Genomic DNA, 23,369 nt, shown 5'->3' with positions numbered 1-23,369 from the left:
AGTTTTTATGAAGTATATCTTGGTGAATAATCTCGTTTTGTTGCTTTGTGATATTTTCATTTTGATAAAAATTTTCAGCAAAATTATTCATCGCAATAATTTAATCTTCGTCGTAAAAAATTCTTTTTTGTTTTTATCCTAAACCGTTTTGAGCAAAATAAATTTTCGTTGCAAACTCTTCAAATGTCATTGTACTAGCACCGTGAGAAACAACAAGTGTTGTTGTATGCAAATGTTGTTTTGAAGTCAACAGAGGTGCTTATTTTTAGCTTATATACATCTATATAAGATATTCATATGCTCTTGATTCATGTTATTGATACTACGAGCTTGAGAAAATGATCTTTTATCTTCTTGCGATCCTGGCTGTTGTTTCTGGTAATGCAAGATACTAAACCAGTCACTTAATCATATAGGCCTAACGTGCTTTTAATTGTGATTTAACGTAGTTTTTAAACGTAATATTAAATCCTTGCATAAATTTTACAAATGTATTTTAGCTTGTAAACTTCACAAATGTAAGTTAGATGCAAGCTACCAGTGTTAGCATGATGCTGCGGGTTTGCTATGATAGTAGCGGTTTGCACAAACTTTCGAAACACAGTTCCCTAGTCATGTGCAACGACGAGTGGTCCATTGCAGTAGCTTGTAAAGTTCAGAATCTTTTAAGCATAGTGTTGTGTTTTTACCTCATTCAACCAGAGTCATGCAAAATTTTTCTACATGTATTTAAAATCGCAAGAATGAAACTATACTATCAAAAAGGCGTGCAACCCAAAATATGTTGTGAAACAAAACGAGAAGCGCTGACCCTTTCCTTCCCGAATTATTATTTTGTGCGGGAAAATTTTTCTAAAGCTCTCATGGGGTAGTAATGACTTCAAAAAAAAAAAAATGAAAAAAAAAATTTTGTTTGTTTATTTTATTTCGTGACGCGACAATTTATCGAAAGACAATTTATCGAACGACAGTTCATCGAACGACAGTTTATCGAAAGACCGTACATCGAACGACAATTCATCGAAACGACAGTTTATCGAAACGACAGTTCATCGAACGACAGTTTATCGAAACGACAGTTCATCGAACGACAATTCATCGAAGGGGCGAGGGGCTAGGGGCTAGAGGCTAGGGGTTAGGGGATAGGGGCTAGGGGTTAGGGTTAGAATTAGGAGTTAGAGGTTGGGGGTTGGGGGCTGGGGGTAGGGGTTAGGGGTTAGGGGTTAGGGGTTGGGGTAGGGTTAGGGGTTAAGGGGTTGGGGTTAAGGGGTTGGGGGTTAAGGGGTAGGGTTAAAGGGTAGGGTTAAGGGGTAGGGTTAAGGAGTAGGGTTAAGGGGTAGGGTTAAGGGGTAGGGTTAAGGGGTAGGGTTAAGGGGTAGGGTTAAGGGGTAGGGTTAAGGGTTAGTGGTTGGTGGTTAGTGGTTGGTGGTTAGTGGTTGGTGGTTAGTGGTTGGTGGTTAGTGGTTAGTGGTTGGTGGTTAGTGGTTTGTGGTTAGTGGTTAGTGGTTAGTGGTTAGTGGTTAGTGGTTAGTGGTTAGTGGTTAGTGGTTAGTGGTTAGTGGTTAGTGGTTAGTGGTTAGTGGTTAGTGGTTAGTGGTTAGTGGTTAGTGGTTAGTGGTTAGTGGTTAGTGGTTAGTGGTTAGTGGTTAGTGGTTAGTGGTTAGTGGTTAGTGGTTAGTGGTTAGTGGTTAGTGGTTAGTGGTTAGTGGTTAGTGGTTAGTGGTTAGTGGTTAGTGGTTAGTGGTTAGTGGTTAGTGGTTAGTGGTTAGTGGTTAGTGGTTAGTGGTTAGTGGTTAGTGGTTAGTGGTTAGTGGTTAGGGTTAGGGTTAGGGTTAGGGTTAGGTTTTAGGTTAGGGGTTAGGTTTTCGATTAACTGTCGTTCCAGGCCCGTAGCCAGCCGGGGGCCAGGGGGGCCTCGCCCCCCCTGAAAAAAATTGCGCCCTCCCTGGCAAAATCCCAACATTCAAGAGCAACAGCTTCAATTATAATGATTTTTCCCATTTACATTTTTTCGGCCCCCCTAAAAAAAGTTGGCCCCCCCTTGCTCTGCGGTCTGGCTACGGCCCTGTGTCGTTCGATAAATTGTCGTTCGATAAACTGTCGTTTCGATAAACTGTCGTTTCGATAGACTGTCGTTCGATGAATTGTCGTTCGATAAACTGTCGTTTCGATAAACTGTCGTTCGATAAACTGTCGTAGTACCATTTTATTTAGTGTTGCCGAACGGCAACGCTGGGAAGAAAAGAAAAGACCTAAGTGAAACAAAAGCAAGGTACATTGTTTCAACGAAAACAAACTAAAATACACAACACCTCCCCAATAAAACTTATGACCCCCCATAATGAAGGGTGGTTGGCGTCTTCTGTGACCGTCTCAATATATGTCCTTGATTCGTGACCGATCACGATGATGAGTCCTAGGTTGCGATCGGCGTCGAAAGATCAGGAACCTCGTCGGCTGTCGGTGAATCAGAAACTTCGTCGGCTGTCGGTGAATCAGGAACCTCGTCGGCTGTCGGTAACGACATGAAAGTAGTCTCCCCTGGATCTTCGTCTTCCGGCGAGATGTAACACGGACGTAGCTGGTTGATATGGCGTCTCCTTATTGGACCTCGAGGGTACGGTACACTCGAAACTGTAAACTACGACTCCCATGTCGCTTCACCACGACGGCAGGAACCCAAAGAGGGCTTTGGCTTTGCCTGGAACCAAAGTACCAAGCAAAACAAGGATCACCAACATCAAACTTAATTGTTTTCCAGTTTTGTCTCCGAGGCGAAGAACTCGTCGACGTTTTCATGATCTGAGCTGAAGAAGGAAGTAAGAAATCTAATTTAGAACGTAATTGGCGGTGGTTTAACAACTCACTGGGAAAGTAACCACTGGCATTAGGCGTACGGCGAAACTGCATCAAGAATTGAGTGGACGCACTTCTGGGCGGTAACGACGATTTTCTCAAAGCTTGCTGGAAAGTGTGCACCACACGATCGGCAGCACTATTCGTAGCTGGATAGTATGGTGCTCCAGTGATGTGTAGTTGTGTACTGTTCCCCTAGCTTTACAATAAATCTTGAATTCTTCCGGAGAACGTAGTCGCATTGTCTCAGACAATGGAGTGGGTGTATCTAAAATGAGAAAAGTCCTGCTCTAAAAGATCAATAGTAACAAACGTCGATACGGAAAAAGTTGGGTGAATGGAAGGATACTTACTATAAGCATCAGTAACAATAAGCCAAATAGAACCCAAAAAATTAATAGCGTGATTGACATGAATTCGACTCCAAGGCTTCTCTGGAGCTATCCATGGGTAGATATAGGAGCCTCGTATGGTGCAGTTTGATGCTTGCCACATGTAGTGCATGATCGGCAGAGGTCTACAATGTCCGCATCTATATTGGGCCAGTAAACTACTGTCCTGGCCAGCTGCTGTTTTATGCTCTGCATGCCGAAATGACTCTCGTGTAAGAGAAAGAATATCATTGTGGAATTTAACCCTATCTGTAGCGACACGGGGTTTTATGAGGACGCCCCACTCTAGTAGTGAACTATTTCTCAGAAGGAAATATGCCAGAAATGTGAAATTTCTTGACTTCCAATTTTTATTCTTTGCGAATTTTCTAAACATACACTGGTCATTTTTCTACTTTCCTGCCTTCACTATAAGCATTTCGTCTCAGGTGGCTAGACATTTTCGTGCAATGCTAGTTATACATATTTTAATGTTAGTGCAATATAAATGTTAGTGCAACTACTTTGAAATGTAAAAACGCCCAAAAATGCCTTATATTTATGAGCAAAAGGAATTTGTTTAGTTTAATATTACTCTATGTTATAATTCAAAAATTTCAATTTGAAGCTTGGTGATTTTCAGGAAATTAGAATCAAAACCGACTTTCTGACGTGTTTTCATCTCAAACACTTTATTTTAATAAATTTGTTAGGTAAAAATTTAATTTCTGCACGCACAATACACATGGCTATTATTGTAATATTTTGGCTCTGTGATTTTCATAGCTCCCTTATTAGTGATTAATCAGCACGGGGATAAGGTAGCCCTTGACGTGCTTTCCGCGTACGAAAACAGCTTGTACTAAGGTAGGGTTAAGAATAACTACTCCAGAATCATACAACAACAAGCATAACATGTTGTTAGAGAATCAGAAATTCTTCTCAACTGTTCGATTGGATCGTTAGCATTTGACTTCAGTCATTCTTCGTGTGTGAAGCGAATGATTTTAGACAAGACCGGATCATTAGAAGTTTCCTTGCACAAAGTAGAAGAATCGGAATGACTCACCCGCGAGTCTAACTTATTAAATGTGCAAAAAATATCAATATCATCTGCACTTCCCTCCTCATCAAAAATTCGGTCATCGTTCGACGTAAGACGGCTCAAGGCGTTAGCATTTTGGTGATGCGTTGTTTTGCAATACCTGTAGCAGTGTTTCTCACCTTTTTTGGCCCAACCCCTCCTTTATAAACAGGCGAAATTTTACCGCCCCCCAACAAAAACGTTACGAAAAGCTAATATATATTTGCGAGCATGAAAACAGTATACTAGTAGTAGTGGCTACGTCATAATGGAACTCACCAGATTTTGTGATATACTGAACAATTACCTATAGCGTTTGTAAACAAAACGGTTGATCAATCAAATACGACGATGGTGTAAGAGAAATTGTTGGCTATCGTGCGAGCATGTAGGCCTATATATTATCCAGACAATGATGCGACGAAATCGTTACGCTGGTCGGTAAACCAGAATGCCCCCTAACATGGCCACCTGGAGATGCGGCCTGATTTGTCACATTTTGAAGATTTTGATTACCGCTAATGCTAGTGTTTGACTGACATTTTTTGAAATGTTTTTACTTTTTGCTGTCTCTTAATGATATAAAAGCTCTTTGTTGCCTTAGGGAAGCAGAAGCAAATGATAAAAAATAAGTTGAAAAACGCTCAATCAGACTGTTATTGAAAAATTATCAGTTTGACTAAAATCTTCTAAATCAAATTGTGTTTGTTTTTCAACATCTGATGATGTTAAAACCTATTGTGTCATCTGGGGAATACAGTAAAGAAGGAGAAAAAATACAATTTAAAAAAAACTTCATTTAAGCAGTCGTCCAAAGTTGACAAAATCTGGAAATTTCTTTAAAACGTGACAAATCTGGCCGTATCTTTAGGCAGCCATGCCCCTAATAATCAAAACGCCCCCCTTAAGCCGAGGTAATCATACCGCCCCCCTGCAAAATCAAAACTCCCCGTTGAGAACCACTGCTCTATAGTATGACTAAACTGACTCGAAAACAACGCCCAGAGTACTGACCGGTTATCCGCCAGCGCAGGGGTAGGCTTATCTGGACCAAAGAGTGAATGCAAAGGCTTATGATCAGTTACTAAAATAAAATCTCTACCGTTGAGGTATTGGTAGAATTTCTTCAAAGCGAAGATGATGGACAAAGTCTTCTTTTGGATTTGACTGTAGTTTCTTTGAGATTTCGTCAAGATTTTCGACACGTTGGCTATTGGCTTCTCGCTTCCGTCCGGGGAGCGGTGAAACAATGAGGTGCCAATGCCTACGCTTGATGCTTCGCATGCAATTCCTAAAGGAAGCAACGGGTTAAAGTGTACGAGAACATCGTCTGCGGAAAGAAACGTTTGAATTTTGCAAAAGTGCATTTTTCTTTGTGTTCCCATCTCCAAGGAACACCACTCTTGGTTAAATAATATAGCGGTTGCGCTACCGTAGAAAAACCTGGGAGCATTAACTTAGAATAAAATTGAACCGACCCCAGAAAAGAACGTAAGGTGCCAACATTGGAAGGAGCAGGCATGTTCAGTACGGCATCGACTTTAGGACCCTTTGAAATCCCTTTTTGGAAAGAAGATCACCTGAGCATTCGACTCGTGCCTGGGAAAATTTACATTTTTCCTCTTACATCTAAGACCTTTCGAAGATAAACGATCGAGTACTCGTTTAAGGTTCTGGAAATGCTCTGCTGTAGCTCCACTTATCAAAATGTCATCCAGGTAAACTGCTACACCTGAAAATCACTAGTTAGATTATCCATTTTATCTTTTGGAAATGGCCTGAGGCAGAAGAGATGCCAAACGGCATAACATTTTGTAGTAAAACCTCTCTATGGGTACTTAGTGCCAATGTACAATATTTGTCGACTCCTTGGACCTAGCCTAAACTGGTTATAAGCATCTGCCAGGTCAATCTTAGTGAATCCGTGGCCACCCTTTAGTTTAGGCATTAAATCTTCTGGAAGATGAAAAGGGTGCCTGTGAGTTTTAAGTTGTAAATTAACCGTCGAGGAATAGTCACTGCAAACACTTAATTTGGATTTCTTACCTTCGGTAGAGCCTTGCGAATTGGTACTACAGGAGTTCCTCAGTCGCAAAATTGTACAGGTGTCCACTGTCCATATACCTTTTTCTTTGCCAGCGTCATAGGCAAGAGCTAAGTCTTCTTGAACGGCGAAAGGCACTGGTCTGGGCTTTGAAAACACTGGTTAACAATCCAAGTTGAACTCAATCTCTAATTTTTAATCCTGAAGACAACCTAATTCAGGTTTAAATAAGTCTTCGTATTGATCACATAACTCGGAACACCATTTTTACGAGCTAAAATCTATGTCGTTGTGACGATGAATAGAATGTAAACATAAAGAAAAGAACTTGTTTACCGAAATATCTATAATGCTTAAATAGCATCACGCCCTAATAAATTAAGGTTAGGTAGGCTACTTCAGTACTTCACATACCATAAATTGAACTGTGGTCGTCTTTCCCGATTTGTTGCAGATCGCTTCGGCTGGGAAAGATCCAATAATAGGCATCGAGTGCTTACTTGCCGACTAAAAACGTAGCTGCGGAGTCTGCAAGTTAGGTTTGCCTAGCCGCGACCAAACTTCAGAAGAGATGAAATTTCCCTCTGTAGGCTATAGCTGTATCAAGTTCCATTAAAACAGGAAAAGACTTAATAAAAATTCGAACCTCGAGTTTGGGAACTTTACACGACGAATTATGAACAGTATTTACCTCCTGTATGCAGTTGACCTTAGAAGAATGCACTTGTGCGGCTTTCTTACGACAAGCGGATTGTACATGCCCTGTAAGTTTACAAAAATGACAGACCTCATTTTTAAATCTGCAGTTGTTAGCAAGTTGATTAGAATTACCACATCGATCGCACTTGCTTTGTTTGTTCGCATTAGCATTGTCCACAGTAACTTTCTTGAAAGAAAATCGTCGATCGGTTCCTTTAACTTTATGTACCACCGACGATTCAGTGCCAAACACCGTCTCTTTAGCCACTTTGCCAGCGTATTGAGTTTCTATGGCTATTTCAAGAGCACGTGAAAAAGTAAGATCGTCAGGTTTAATTTTAAAGAAAGCTTTAAGAACTGCTTCATTTCTTACCGAGCACATAAAACAAGTACGCAAAGCTTCGTCTAAAGCAGTGGTTTCCAACCTGGGGTCAGCGGACCCCTTGGCCTTGGGGGTCCGTGAGAAAGCATTTGGGGGTCCGTGATTTCCTTGATGAATTTTTGAAAAAAAACGAAAAGCGATCTTTTTACTGTCATTTCTCTCTTATGCAAATGTGTCAAGCTCACGCCCGCGAGAATAAACTGTACCGGTATGCATTAAAATAAATCTATGCTGCTGCCTACAGTGTATACATTGACCTGAAACTACATCTACCACCAGGGCCCACAAGAGGGGGGGACAACCGGTGCATTGCACCGGGGCCCGGTGAGTTTAAGAGGGCCCAAGAAATGTTTAAATTTGCGTGCTCAGGTCGATTTTGCATAAAATATTGTTTTTTATATGAATATTAGTTTTGTATTTTGATTAGGGCCCCCTCATGGGTATGCCCTTTTTTAGAACCACAATATTTTCATTTTTCTGCGTTCAGGGGGGCCAATAAAATGTTTAAATTTGCGTGTGAAGGTCAATTTTGCATAAAATGTTTTTATATTTTGAAGTTGGTATTTCTTATGTATAGTTGGTATTTCTTATATGAAGTTGGTATTTCTTAATGTCATGAACAATAGCACTGCATTCATCTTAAGTTTGCTGCCCTAGTCTCTGCAGATTTCAAGGTCAGAAATGCTATTGTATGTTAATGTAAAGCTGTATGCACACATATGCAATGCTATGTCGGATAGTATTGCAATTTTTATCTTCGAAATGGCTGATTTTACCCACTTGTTGCCATGGTAACAATCAGGAGTTGCCAGAGTTAGGAAAGGTTAGAGTTAGGAAAGATTAGGGTTTTGATCTTTGCCTAGGACTAAACAAATTTCCAAAATACAAGTTTTTGTTTTCAACAGCTATAAACTTTTCCTCAAATTAGGCCAGAATTTCATATCTGACAATGCTATTGAGGCTATATTTACACTATGTAGTGTTTTAGCATTTTACAGTATTTTATCTTTATGTATAACTAGTGTGTATCTGTGAATTTAAAGTTATATTTACAATAGTGCATTGTTTGTGAAATAATGAAGTGTTAATACTTTAACCTAATTTATCCTTTGTAAGAACGCGCACCGCAAATTTTGCTTGTGATTGGTGAGATATCACTCGACATGTCGCGCTGGGGGGGCCGGCAGCAACATCTGTACCGGGGCCCGGCAAGGCTCTTGGAGGCCCTGTCTACCACAACGCATGTCGATTCCAGTCAAATCAGGATTGGCTCGTCCATTAGGCTACGTAATAGAAAGCATGCGGTGCAACCAAAGTTTACCTCATAAGTTTCGGCATGGCACTTTGGGTCACCTCATTCGAATACTGCTGACATTTTTTGAACAATTCATTCATTTTCTTATTTGAGCAACTGTTTAACCTGATATTTGCCGCAGGAGTCATAGCGGCAATACGATATGACACAGTAGGCCTACAGTAGTTGAGTAGCATAATTATTACAATAGTCAATAGTATGTTAATTGAGTCAGGCAAAATTTAGGTAGGGGTCCGCAGAATTAATAATTTGTTTAAAGGGGTCCGTGACAACAAAAAGGATGGGAACCACTGGTCTAAAGGATTAGTAATAGAAGAAAAGTCGCACGTGGCAGCGGCTTTCCGTATTCGTGCACCCAATTCTGGAACAGGTTCACCTGGTTTTCGCTTCAAGTTGCTCCAGAAGCGAAATCGTTCACGAATAATGAAGCGCTTGGGTCGAACTGTGCTTTCATGTCATTCGAAATTTCCTTTATTATAAATTCATTGATTGGCTTTGCTGTAGACTCTTGTGCGGCCAGCTTGAGGATCATTTTGTAGATACTGGCTGACTGGTTGGTATGGCGAGGAAAACTTGGGCCTTCTTGTCAGCAATAGACTATGCTTTTACGTATGTGCAAAAACGGAACCAATATTCAGTCCAAAGTTCTAAAGTTGAATCAAACTCACAAAATTTAGGAATAGCTTGAAATACCCGATTTTGGTTTTCCGATTCGCCATGAGTTTTGAGTGCTGAAATTAACTCCTTCAGTTGTTCTTCATGATGACGTTTTTGCTGTTGCATTTGTTTTTGTATCTGTTCTTCTTGCTGCTGCCTTTGTTGTCGTTCCTGTTCTTCCTGCTGTTGCATTTGTTGTCGCATATGTTGTAGCTGCGACTGCATCAATTCCACGACCTTTTCCATCTTGAGTAGAAGATAATTGTAAAAATTAAAACTTGTAGAAATTAAAACTTGTAGGACTAAAACTGATCACTCTGCGTAGCACTGTAAGCTTCTTTTTCAGTCAATCAGAAATCCCACCCTCGTCGCCAAATAACTCTGTTGTGTTTTCACCTCATCAACCAGAGTCAAACAAAAGTTTTTCTACTGGTATAATTGCAAGAATGAAACAATACTATCAAAAAGGCGTGCAACCCAAAATATACTGTGAAACAAATCGGGAAACGCTGATTAACAAAAACGCGAAAGAGAAGACCTAAGGGGAACGTAAGCAAACTACATCGTTTCAACGAAAACAAACTAAAATACACAACGTATAGAAAAGTTTAACTTCAGTATAATAACTTCTCAGTTAAAAATGCACCAGCAAACTGTACCTTGACATGTTGTACTTAGGCTCTGTACTACACAGACATATTGGAGGCTACTCATTTATCTATTATAGTTCTTATGATATAAAAATATTTGATTACTTAAAAACTTTAGATCTTTGACATAAGGTTGTTTTTTCAGCCCTTCCTCAACCAAAGGTGATCACCAATCCCCGGTATGCCTATAACCAGCAAAATACCAAAATTATCAACGGAGTTGAGGCTTCCCTGGGAGAATTTCCTTGGATGGTAAATATTATGTTATGTATTTGCAAGCACTGTCTTCAGTTGTGCATCATAGATCGTTCTAACTGACTCAATCAAATTATTTTATCGACAAAAGCATTTAACCCTAGACAAATTTATGTTAAAGTAATTGATTCAAGACAAAATAAAAGTTCTAGCCACTCACTCCAACTTTCATTTATAAATAATAATAGGCTAATTATGTTTTATTTTGCGCCCATTGCAATAATATACAGTAGGCCACACTGCGATACAACAGACAACAAAAAGCAGCAAAGTGACATATTAGTCTTCGAGTCATCTGATCCCCTAAACCCACGTCTTTTCAAACATCGCAAAGACGTTCTCATCACTCGGCCACACGCTGTAGAGTCTGCTATTTTATTGATTAGCTTAAATACTTGATAGTTGTGTGGCACGAAACAGCTGCATAACTCTGCTGCAAAATTGTAGACCTATGTCACAAAACGGTAGGCACGTATAAGACATATAAAGTTGTTTAAAAGCAGGCAACATTGAACCAATCCGACGTTACAGAAGCAGCGTTTCAACCAATCAGACGTTGCAGGTAACAGAAGAAAAGGCATCACCAGCTCAGTGGCCAAGTGGCCATCGCCTTCGTCTCTGAAAGATCTGATCGATTCCACGTCGGGTCAAACAGAACGTTAAAAACAGTACTGATTGTACTCTTTCTTGCATAACGCATTGAAAATAAGTCGTGTAGGCCTAATAGTGCGATGACATCGTAAACCTGATATGAAATTAAAAATGAGACTTGTTGGTAAAAGACCTTAGCTGTTGTAGAACGACAATAAATAAAAATATAATGTCATCATGAGAGAAAAAACGCAAACACTTCTTCTTCTTCTTCTTCGTGTGAACCTTCTTCGCCACTTCAGGATTCAAGAGGCTCTGCTTTCTACGATCTTTGGGCAGTGGTAACGACTCGGTCTATATGTCTGGGCAGGTGTCGAGAAGCCACTGATATGATTACTCAGTTCAGGCAAATCACGCACACCATTTATCTTATGGTAGACGGCGCAGTTGCTGATGGTGTGGTTTGCGGTTTGTTCCTCCTTGCCACACTTACAGATCGCGGATGGAGCCATCCCCCATTTCTACATGTTGAAGCGGAATAGTCCAACGTCATTGCGAAGGCGGTTGTCGCACTCAGGCTTTCCTTGGCAAAAGCAATCCGGTTGGATGGGGGCCGGTGTCGGAGATGAAACTTTGGAGTCTTGAGAAGTTCTTCTTCCACTCCGAGCTCCATTGGTGGTCAGTCCAGTTAGCCGCTCTGATGGATTGGTTTTCAGCGATTTTTATTAAGAGTGTTGCGGCCTGTAAAAATGGATGTCAATTTCAGTCGCCGGGGTTGCTCGCTTGCAGACTTGTAGAGACTTAAGTAGAGCATTGGTTGGAATTAATAGCGCCGAGAGAAAGAAACAGGATGACTTCGTCGTAAAAAGCTCAGCTGGTTGGATGCCGACAAGGACAGGGAGATTGTCCGATGGTGTAGGTCGCAGGCATATAGTAACGATACGCAAGAGTCATTTATGACAGTGGACACTGCGACTCCAACCAGTTGCACAGTATTCTGTTGAAGCGTGACCTAGCGCAATGGTGGCAATGCGCACAGTGTCAACTCCGGCTCCCCAGCCTGAGCACTGAGCAGACCAGACGTCTTAGCAAAGCTATTATGCGTGTTGAGATTTTTTTGGCTGGTAACTCCTAATGTTGACGGTAAGTGAGCGACCTGTCCAGGACTATCCCCGGATATTTATGGTTTAAGCAGAAAGACAAGGTTTTTTCATAGTATTGATCTTGAGCTCACACTTCGTTTCCCGGTTGTTTAAGGGGAAAACAATCGTCACTGTTTTGATCTCCCTATAAGCTTCAATCTCCTTCTCAGGAGGTATGCCGCAAGTGTTGACTTGTCCTGATTTAAAGCCCCTTTAAATGTTTCCCAATGATTTGACAGGTGTAGAATAGCCAAATCATCGGCATCGGCGTAGGCTACGTTACGCATACCGTGTTTGGCTAGTCGTGGGTGTAGATGTTAAACAGAAAGGGGACCAAGTGAGACCCCTGAGCGATGCCATTTTCAAGGCGTCATGACTTGCTTGGTTTAGGCTACAACTTCCGGTGGTGAGGGTAAACCTTCTGTTGTAAACGATCTCCAAAACCATGTGCCTGTCCGAGAGCAGGTGAAGCATCTACACCATGCATTCTATTTTGTGCCTTGTAAATTGGACATTGAAACGGTATTTCTGTACTTGCCTCCAGCTCCAGGGAACATACTGATACATCGAAAACACGTTTGCAATACTATAAGTGATGCCTTGAGAGAACTATAACAAAATTTCGCAAGACTGTAATCAGAGCAGAGAAAACCATATCATTGCTCATGAGCAACAGGATTTTGAAGAACAGGAGAACAGGATGAACAGGATTTTTTGAAGAGTGTATATTATATTACACTCTTCAAAAAAGTTTGTATAAGCTTTAACCTCACAAAAATAAATTCGATTGTCAAGATATTTACACAGTCAATAAACATTGACCTTGGCCGTAATCTCTGAAAATGTTGTTTTATTTTGATATAAACTGAAGAAATGAGAGCAAAAAAGAAAAAAAATGTCTAATAGGTCCTGCATCTCCCCTACTACAAAAAAATAGTAAAATTCAGTTTTTTGCTTATAACTATTTTTCAAGTAGTCCTAGAATAAAACGTGTTCTTAGGGCAGATATAAACATGCCACTTCTGCAGCTTTTGATGTAACGTTCTTTTTTTTTTATCTCTAGTGGTTTTCGAAATATGACAATTTTTATGAAAATGGGCCATAGAAACGGGGTCTGCTTCTATTTGGTGAGTCCGATTCGGTGAGTTCCTAACCACTAACCCCTAACCCTATCCCCTAACCCCTAACCCTAAAACGGCAATGATAATTAGGCTACGGTACCCGATAATTAGTATTAAAAAAATCACCGAATAGGGAAATAGGGATCGGACCAGGGATATCTATAACTACTTATAGATATCTTACTACTTATACTAGTTATAGATATCCCTGGATCGGACTCACCGAATCAGACTCACCGAATCGGACTCACCGAATCGGACTCACCGAAACGGGCCATTCAGATAGAAACGCCCAGCGCGACCGCGTGACGTCATTACTTTCATTTTTTTTTCACGTTTGTGTTTGTAAAAGTCCACTACAAATTTTCAGAAAGTTAAGAAAAAATCTCTGAACCTCGCCATTTTTTGGCACAGCCTAATAAATAGGCTACAACTATAATTTCTGCAAGATGTTAACTTCTTAAAGCTCGTCCACTGATCAACACATTACACTGCATCGCGGGTCTTGCGATGTAGCTACTCTTACACAACATTAAAAACAAGGTGGCGGGCACAAGAAAGACTGCTAAGTGAAGGGTAACGATCCACCAGTGATGACGTCACTACGTAATGAAACGGCCTTCTAGGTTTAGGCGTGAGGATCGTGGCTTGTATACACTGATGATGTTATAATTTTTAATATTCACTCAAACCGATTCTATTTCCTCATTTGCGGAGGTGTTTGCAAGCGTCCAGTTCAAGCTCTTATGGACAAACGTGGCAGCCATACTTCCTGCTTTGTGTGAACCCAGCTTTGTCTGCAGAAGTGCAGTGAGTCTCAATCTTGCTGGATGTGATGCCATCGGCGTTTAGCTGTAAGACAGTGGGACGACGGTACTTGTCGACAGTCGAACTGCCGCACTCTGAAAAGAGCCCTTTTCGCAAAATCTTCTAAACGTTCCGGGTCTATGTTCGGTTTCGACAGTCTTGGTTTCGCACTTTCATGTTACTTACGTGGAGGACCGCGTGAAGGTGATTGCTCTCCCCCCTTTCAATGTCTGATAGAAAGTAAATTAAGGGAGTTATATTCGCGGTCGGCAGCTTGGTTTAGAAGGTTAGGTTTGGGAAAGTAGTAGTCATTTCGATGACGTGCGTTTGATTCCCACCTTGCCGTAACTCTTTTTTCTTTTGTAAGTGCCAAATAAAGTTCAAAGCGTGAATCAACTCTCTGAGTGCTAAATGGGTCACAATTAGATGGTGGCTTATGTTCTACTTGGTTAACGGTGTCATTGCATTCGTTGGTATCTTATTGGAAATCGACCTGTTTAAGTGGCTACCTCGCAAAATATAGTCAAATGCAAAAAAAGTCAGGCAGTAAAGACTTTGAGCAATTTGTTTGTTAATTTACTTGGGTGTAATGCTGGAGATCAAGATGTCAATGTAGAGTGCACTGCACATAGCCCACTGCATTGGTGATACATGAAGGTTAAAACGGTGTAGCCTACCAATGTACAGCACCCTGTAAATTGACTTATAAAATGAAAGCAATAAAGTAGATCAAGAATTGTGTGATTGCATTTTCGCAACTCTTTTAACAAAGAATTGTTTCAGGTAAGTCTCCAAAACAGCGGCAGCCACTTTTGCGCAGGATCTCTGATTGATACTAAGAACGTCATTACCGCTGCTCATTGTACCTCCAGGTGAGCTTCAGATTGTCTCTGATATAATCCAAAATAAATCGCGATGTTATTTACTGTGACTAGCTTTTCATTGTATCTACTCACAGATAAAATAAATTCGAAAGAACATTACGATTTTTGACAAGTAGCAGATACTCCGGATGTTCAAGGGGTTCAACCAATCGTCATTTCCGTAGAGTGGCAATTGACTTGTAGACCGTATGGTCGTTTCGTTGTCTCCCTGTCGGTATGGGAACTTGTGTAACTTTGCATTGTGTATATTAATTGCATATTTCAAACATGTACCTATGTTCCTGTTACTGACAAATAAAACATTGATTGATTGATTGAATCAACACTCGTTAAAAACTAGACAACTATTAAAATTAATCAATTTTATTTTAATTGTCTGGATTTTTTATGATTGTTTAAAACCAATTTGTTAAATCAATTTGCTTACCCTTTCAAATTTTCATTAATTTATTCTTTACAGTTGACTAACTTCAAATGTTTTCTTAAAAATATTACAGTGGGATTGTTTTCGCTTTTTTTCCGGATTTTTCTTTTTTAATTTTTGTTGTCTATAGTCTATACAACATGATTTTTGATGGAGTTTTTGAAACAAACCGGTCATTTGCCATGGTATGTATGTTTGTATGCAAAGATGCATTTTGCATCGAGATAAAATTAACAAAAGTTAATGATTTCTAGTAATTATATTTGTTTGCAGAAACGCAGTAACGGTTGCACTCGGTGCCATAGATTATAAGTACCCTGAGCAAATCATCGACCAATACAAGTTCAATTCTCATCCGCTGTACAATTCTGCTACCTTTGATTACGATTACGCCGTCATAACATTGAAAGATTATGCAACACTGGGAGCCAACGTGAGTAATACACATGCATAAATATATTCTTCTGTACGTAGTAGCCTACTCACTTTGTCCATTAACCTAATTGCATTTATTTGCGTAGAACCAAAACTTTTATACTTTGAAAAGCATTTTGCAGTCAATCTCCTAGGCTAGAGGTATCCAAACTTTTTCCCAGACGGGCCAGATTTGATAATTCGGAAGTGCCCAAATGCCAAAAATCTTTGATAATTTCATTTTACGCAAAAAGGTTGATTATATTGTAATAGTTTGTTATTTAATGTCATTTTCATACAACAAAGTAAGGTGTATTTTGTTATATAAGCCCAATATCACGGGATATGATAAGTTAGGGTATCTATACTATCTAAGTCATCTACTTGTCCATTATAAATCGAAACATCCAGAAACTTTGTGAAACACAGCTGAGATAATGTAAAGGATGAAGTTTACGTCTTGATTTCAATACACAGGTCGTCTGGTTTGGGATAAGTGGTAAACAGCGTAAAACATCGCGAAAGCGGAAGTCGTTCAATTTTGATCTCAAGTTTATGCTTAAGTTAATAACCGAAAACGTCTGCTCACAAAAATATGTTGAGCCAAACAAGTTCAACATTTTCTTGGCAAACTTTTACATATCTGAAAATTTGTTTTTATCTAGCTCAGGGATGTCGAAAGACCGGCCAGCGGGCCAAATCCGTCCCGCGATACGTTTTCGTATGGCCGCGCCTGTTGTTGCACAATATGCTATTTTTGGCCAACAGAAACACAGAAATCATTTAAATCTAACTTGCGTTTTTTTAAAACTTAGTGAAGACAGTATCTTTCCATAGACAAAAGCCACGCAAGAAAAGTTAAAATCATTGTTGTGTTATCTTGAAGAGCAATGTTTAGTAATGAGTTGTTGTTGTAATGAGTGATACCGAGTGATAATGAGTGATACCGATACCGATAATGAGTGATACAAACAAACAAGCAGTAATGAGTGATACCGTCGAACATTCATGCATTTTTTTGCCAGCAAATTCAACCACCGCTTTCAACATTTTGCCGCAAATCATCATCATTATGTTCCTTCCTCGTATTGAGGGTTGGATACAATGCGCTATTGTTCTCGACTATGAGCTGTTCGACTGTTCGTACTGCATTTTCATAACTTAATTTTATTCATTTAGTGATGTTTGATATCCAAATCATTCTTGGTCTATCTTTGTTTCTTTTACCGTTTATCTTCCCTTGTTGCCGCAAATGCAAAGGACTTATTGCTATTCATTTTATTTCTGCTTAAATTCTGATGAGGCTCCAGCTTACCTGCAGCTAATTAAGCTTTTTTGCAAAGCCCACAGTAACATTTTTCTCTCGAACATTTTTCTCTCATTTTTCTTTCAGTAACATTTTTCTCTCAAAGTTGAGTTTGTTTGTATTTGTGTAAGCCATGGTGCAAGCAGACGTTCTCGGTTATAAAATTGAACATGGGCCAGTTAAATTTAAAGCTGAGCGACTCCCACCTACGTGATATTCTACGCTTGTCTATTACTTACCTCGAACCAGACTTGGGTACAGAAATCAAGACGTCAGTTTCATCCATCACATTTAACCCTTTAAGGAACAGTGGGTCACAAATGACCCCCAGCTTTGGGAAAAGTTCACAACCACTTGAAACAGTGTTGAAACAGTGTTTTGAAGTTTTTTCTGTTCCACCCCGTCATCAAAAATGCCAAAGATAATATTTTTTCCAAATTTTTGTTATTAATTCCTGTTTTACAACATTTAAGGGTTAAAGAATCTTCCTTGGTTTAAAATTTTTTGTTTTTTAAAGTTATGTACCTTAAAGGGTGCATGGCTTTGTTTCACAAAGTTTCTGGATGTGTTCATTTTTGATAGAAGAGCAAATAACTTATACAACCTAACTGATCATATCCTGTAATATGTCTTCAACAAATACTTAAATTAAATAAAGTGATACGTTCTACTTGTGCAAACTCATAAGAACTATCATAAGATGTATAAGGTGATACCCTGCTTTTATTCTGACGTTTCGTTAATCAGACGCGACTGACTTCTTCAGGAGGCTAAACCAGAAAGTAACTACGTGTCTAGCATGGCAAAACACCGGACCATGTTGCTGTAAATCAACTAAACATGCAAAATGAAATTCAACTTTTGAATAAAATATTTAAACCTGAATGTTACTTTGATCTATTAAAATGACATCAAATAATACAATAGTGCTAAAAATGTATCTTTCTTCACGCAAAAATATAACTGCGCAAGACAAGGTTGTCAAAGGCTGTTGGCCCACGGGCACTTCGCATTATCAAATATGACCCGCTTGGGAAAACGTTTGGACACACTTGCTAGCTGCCGGTAAAATGATACAAGGAAAAAATGTTGCTGTCGGCTCAGAGTTAACTACTGGTGAGCTGGAGCCTCATGCAGAAAGAAGTGAATAGCAGTTATTCCTTTACAAGTACGGAAAAGCCATAAAAGCAGTCTTTAACCCTATCTGTAGCGACACGGGGTTTTATGAGGACGCCCCACTCCAGTAGTGAAAAATTTCTCAGAAGGAAATATGCTAGAAATGTGAAATTTCTTGACTTTTAGTTTTTATTCTTTGCAAATTTTCTAAACCTACATTGGTCATTTTTTCACCTTCTTGCCCTTCACAATAAACATTTCGTCTCAGGTGGCTAGACATTTTCGTGCAATGCTAGTTATATATATGTTAATGTTAGTGCAATATAAATGTTAATGCAATTACTTTGAAATATAAAAACGCCAAAAAATGCCTCATTTTTATATTTTTATGAGCAAAAGTAATTGTTTGTTTAATTTAATACTACTTTATGTTATAATTCAAATATTTCAATTTTGAAGCTACTTTTGGAAAATTAGAATAAAACCCGACTTTCTGACGTTTTTTTCATTTCACACACTTTATTTCAATAAATTTGTTGGGTAAAAATTTAATTTCTATACGCGCAATACACATGGCTATTATCCTGCAAAATATTTTTGCTCTGTGATTTTCATAGCTCCCTTATTAGCGATTAATTAGCACGGGGCTAAAATTGGCCGTGACGTACTTTCCGTGTACGAAAACAGCTCGTACTTAATTTAGCTAGCAAAGAAATGAATAAATGCTCATTAATTTAAAAAAAAACCTCAAGTTTAATTGGTATGATTTCTATGTGTCTGCGGGTTAAAAATAACACATTGCGCAGCAACAGGCGTGTCCATGCAAAAACTATCACCGACCCGACTGGACACCCCTAACTGAAGCCTACTGTTTTTCTAAATGGCTGTCCAACTTCAACGGTGTTTTCTCAAGGCCTATTCACCTGTCTTGTTCCAACATCTAAAATGAGTTAAAATAAATTTAGCTTATACTGTGGATAGTTAAATCCGACCGGCTGTTTATCCAACAACCAGGTTACATATTTTTAGCAATGATATAAGGCTGTGATTATAGCTTTAATTCAATTGACTCTGCTCTGTTAAAAAATAATTGCTTGCAAGCACATTTCGAATCATGTTAATAATACTGTAGACTATTTATTGCGCTATTGTAAATTAAATGTTTTTGGACCCTAAAGTACCAACTGTCACCCTTCATAAAAAACACAAAAACTCAACAAGTAGGCTGCACTTTTACTGACTCAGCCTAGTCTAGTCCTAATTTTTTTTTTTAATTTTAATTAAGTTTAATCTAGTATTTATACATAAAACGCAGGGAACAACGTTAAGTTAATTTCCAAAGTTTGGTACCGGTTGGGTAAACGAGTTTCCCAACAACCATGGTGATACATTTACTGTCTGCAATAGTTCTCCTGTTTAGATTCAAACAATCAAGCTTGCAGCAGCTGGAGTGGATTACAATAACGGAATGGCGTCGATTTCAGGATGGGGATACACAAATCAATTCTGTAAGATGGGATTGTGACGTTTTATCTGCTTGCACCACAATTATTAGCGTTTTAATTTTATAGGCTACTCTCCGACATCAATGTATATATTCAGGTATATCACGCGATAACGTGATAGACTCTGGAGATTGTGATAAAGTGATTACTGATTATGCGTGTGAAATGTAGCCTAATCAAAAAAAAAAACTTTTACCAATCTAAACAAAAACCTTTCAACAATCTAAAAAACAAACTTGTTTCTGTTCAAAAACTCTTCTCACAAAGCTGCACTCGTTTGTAACAAAATATTATGTAGACTACTGTGTCATACATTTAGCACAATATGCATTTTGTTGTTTCGAGGTTACCATGTGGAAGCATAGATAGACTAAATAGGCTACACCACGATAGGTCAATTGAATAAGAGCCGAAGTTTTGTGAACAAAAATTTAAGTTTTGGAGTGCATGCTTGAACAAATCATTTCTAGGACAACTCTCCATTCCACATCATCTACAGTAGTATAGTATGTTGTTGTAGATGAAGCAATTTACTTGCAACAAAACTTCACCAACAAGCGAAAACTTCCTCTTGTTAATCTTCGTGACGGGTTTACATGAGTTATTCAAAACGTTTTCAGTAGGCTACCATATGTGAAACTGCTGGCTAGATTAGAAAGTCACTTTCCAAAGTGACTTTCTCAGTTTGAAGATAAAGATTTTCAAAAACAATCGGCCAAAGGTAGGAAATATTTTATGAGAGTGATTTTAACACTTTTGATCAGATGAAAGCCAGTTGCAACTAAAATAGATGTGTTTTGATGAAGTTGTCTAAAGCTAAAACTGACATTTACAGTTTCCCACATAGCCTAACCTAACCCATGATGGCTACCTAGACATACGGCTTGATTTGTCACATTTTGCAAATTTGTCTAGATTTTGCCAACTTTTAGTTCCTGTCTGAACAAAATTGTCTAAGAATTATATTTTAACGTCTTCCTTGCTGTCTTTTCCAGGTGACAAAATGAGTTTTAACATCATTTTGTCACCTTTTGTCACCATTTGTCACAAAGTTTTATTCAGACTGTTGACCACTCAATAACAGCTTTATAGGACGTTTTTTACTTCCTTTTTATCTTTTTCCAGTCCTTTTTCAAAGCAACAAAAAGTCTTTATAGTCAGCAAACTGTAGGCTAATAAAGTTAGAAAATTTCAGTCAGATAGTAGCAGTAGCGGTAATCAAAATCCACAAAATGTGACAAATCAGGACGCTTCTCTAGTTAGCCATGCCTGACCCCGACAAACTAGTTTTCACAATCGCGGTTTATATTCCTAAAAATGTCGATAAGATTTGACCATGCTTGAGTATAGTTAGTGTCAAATCAAAAACAAGTAGCTTACTGTCACGATTTCTTTCTATCTCTTACCAGGAAAGAGACTTGTAAAGGATTAATGACGTAGTTTAATGGGATATCACCGAAAAGCAGTCAATTAAATGGTCGAATATTTCTACTAGTGAAATGATAGTGAAAATTCTTTGAAGGACTTTAACAAATGGTTCAGCACTTCCAGCAACTAATCAAAGTAATAGTAACAGTGAACAGTAATAGATTCCAACGCCTACAACTATTAATCGAGTTTAACGTAATCCACTCACAGAGCTTCTCATACTATTCTAATTTCAATCAGAAATTATATTAGCATCAACTTTGGTTTACTCGTATTCAACAACTTCAACTCTCGATCAACAATAATCTTTGCGTCCATTAAGCCACCAACTACTACAACGACAATCTCTCACAATAATAGTTTACACAAATTACGCTACTATTTATAGTAGGTTTGATGGTCTAATAACTTCGAGAAGGTACAATAACGTTACATCATAAGAACTCATTGTTCTGTCAAATTTTACTACCAGAAAACATTTTTAAGATGTCACAACACCCAACACCTGGCAAGTCAAGCCAAGAACATTCCCGACTTGCACGTCCTCAAAATATTCTGGAAATACGTCACATAAAAAAGATTTCGCAATCAGAGGTCACTACAGGACAGTAACCGATAATAACACATCGCTCAAGAATTCCACAATCAAAACAGCACGTTCGGTCACGATACAAAGCACCCCGTCGCGAGGCCTTGTACATTGATTGTGACACCTACTTTAGTTATGCCATCTAATTGCAACTTGGACATTTTAACATCTTGATAAAGTATAGCGTATCTCAGGGTTTACACAGCAGTAGGCCTACGTAAAAATTGTATTTCAAGTTTTCTAATGTCAAAAGGAAAATTAAAACAGTATTATTAATTAAAAAAAACAAAAAAACATCAGTAGCCTAACATCATTAAACAACTTTTGTTCATTTTGTTGGCTGAAAAGTGTATGTATTTATCATAGTAGAAACTCATACTTAAGTAAGCAAATATGTTTATCAATTTTAATACTGTGAGAAGGAACTACTTCTCATCAGTATGCAAATATAGCCTATACCTGCACAAATTCATGGGTAGGTATAGTGCTAAAATAAACGCTGATTAGATAATTTTGTATTTCAGTACAATCTGCACCACGGATCATGCATAAGGCCGATATTTCTCTGATGTCGCAGGCTGAATGTCAGGCAATATTGGACGCATACATTACGATTACTGCTAGAATGCAATGCGCTGGAGGAAAAGATGATTTCAGCTCTTGCGAGGTATGAGAGTTTTGTTCAAGCTAAGAACCTACAGTCCATGCAGATTAGTTTTGTTTAATATCTGAGTTGTCAAAGCAATAGTATACGATGCTTTTAAATACGTTAAAAAACTTTTTTTAATATGGTAGAGCATTGTAAGGTTGTTTTACATATTTACAGATAGTTTTAACACTCAAACATTTTAGCCTTAACTTAGTCCTCAACACTAATCTGAAAAAATTGTAATAAGACTTTTCAAACTTCTTACGTTTCACATTTTTGTTTAAAGCTTGATTCTGGTGGTTCGTTGACAGTCATGGAAGACAATGAACCCATCCTTGTTGGAGTAGTATCTTGGGTTCATAGCAGTTGCAGCCCTGAGTACCCAGGAGGCTACGCCAAGATCTCCGCCGTAAGGCAATGGATTTATAGCGTCACCAATTAGAAAGCAAAGCAAACGTTGCAGAAATAAAACACAACAAATGATGTGAACTTGTAGTTTTGTTGCTGAAATTTGAGTTAAGCAGCAGAAGGACGTGTTTTAGTATTTTAAGACAGCCTTAAAGATAATGTACTTTCAGCAAATGTGTAATAGCCTATCACATTCAAACCGACTAACAGATCATCGTAATGTGATCTATGAAAGCAAAAGTTGACTATTAGGTCCTAACGACAACACAATCATTTTTGTTTTGCTTTGCATTGTATCCGAACAATAAAATAGCACGAAATACATGCATGTTATCACTTACATTAGATCGATCTCTAAGCTTACATGAGAAATATCTTTCCCCAAGTAGGCTATCTATCTTCAGAGCATAGAAAATAAAATAATTTTCTTCGAGCACTTCAACTACAAACCTAAGAGACTATCACTCATCTCCGGCCAAAGCTTCCACTGCAGATGAGTGTGTAAAAGAAAGACATTTAAAATTGATTGAAATGAGATTATGAAAGTTGCTTCTTATTTGGAATAAATCCTTCCTCAACACGCTTCCGTGTATCGGTTACAACATGTAATTGTGCTGCATTGTAGATACGGTAATTTATAATTCTAGGATTTAATTGTTTTGATTGCCAAGA

The 23,369-nt window shown here is 38.6% G+C and overlaps 1 protein-coding gene across 1 annotated transcript; it reads left to right on the top strand.

Moving 5' to 3' along the window:
• Positions 1-269: 269 nt before the first annotated feature.
• Positions 270-22,896, top strand: LOC145765564 (trypsin 3A1-like). Its single transcript, XM_082577399.1, has 7 exons — positions 270-378; positions 10,204-10,310; positions 14,758-14,846; positions 15,556-15,715; positions 19,539-19,626; positions 22,165-22,307; positions 22,576-22,896. Exons 1-7 carry the CDS (start codon positions 339-341, stop codon positions 22,729-22,731), a joined length of 783 nt encoding a protein of 260 aa, XP_082433525.1. The 5' UTR covers positions 270-338; the 3' UTR covers positions 22,732-22,896.
• The last annotated feature ends 473 nt before the right edge of the window (positions 22,897-23,369 follow it).

The sequence above is a fragment of the Aplidium turbinatum genome, chromosome 2 (assembly GCF_918807975.1).
Source record: "Aplidium turbinatum chromosome 2, kaAplTurb1.1, whole genome shotgun sequence".
Taxonomy (NCBI): domain Eukaryota; kingdom Metazoa; phylum Chordata; class Ascidiacea; order Aplousobranchia; family Polyclinidae; genus Aplidium; species Aplidium turbinatum.
Note: the sequence above shows the minus strand (reverse complement) of the source record. Positions and strands in the feature narration are given on the sequence as shown.

Excerpts from the sequence above, each read along its gene's own strand:
- LOC145765564 (XM_082577399.1), top strand. The coding sequence starts at position 339 with ATGATCTTTTATCTTCTTGCGATCCTGGCTGTTGTTTCTG. Across the intron at positions 14,847-15,555 it reads GCTGCTCATTGTACCTCCAG|AAACGCAGTAACGGTTGCAC; the intron begins GTGAGCTTCAGA and ends ATTTGTTTGCAG. Across the intron at positions 15,716-19,538 it reads ATGCAACACTGGGAGCCAAC|ATTCAAACAATCAAGCTTGC; the intron begins GTGAGTAATACA and ends TCTCCTGTTTAG.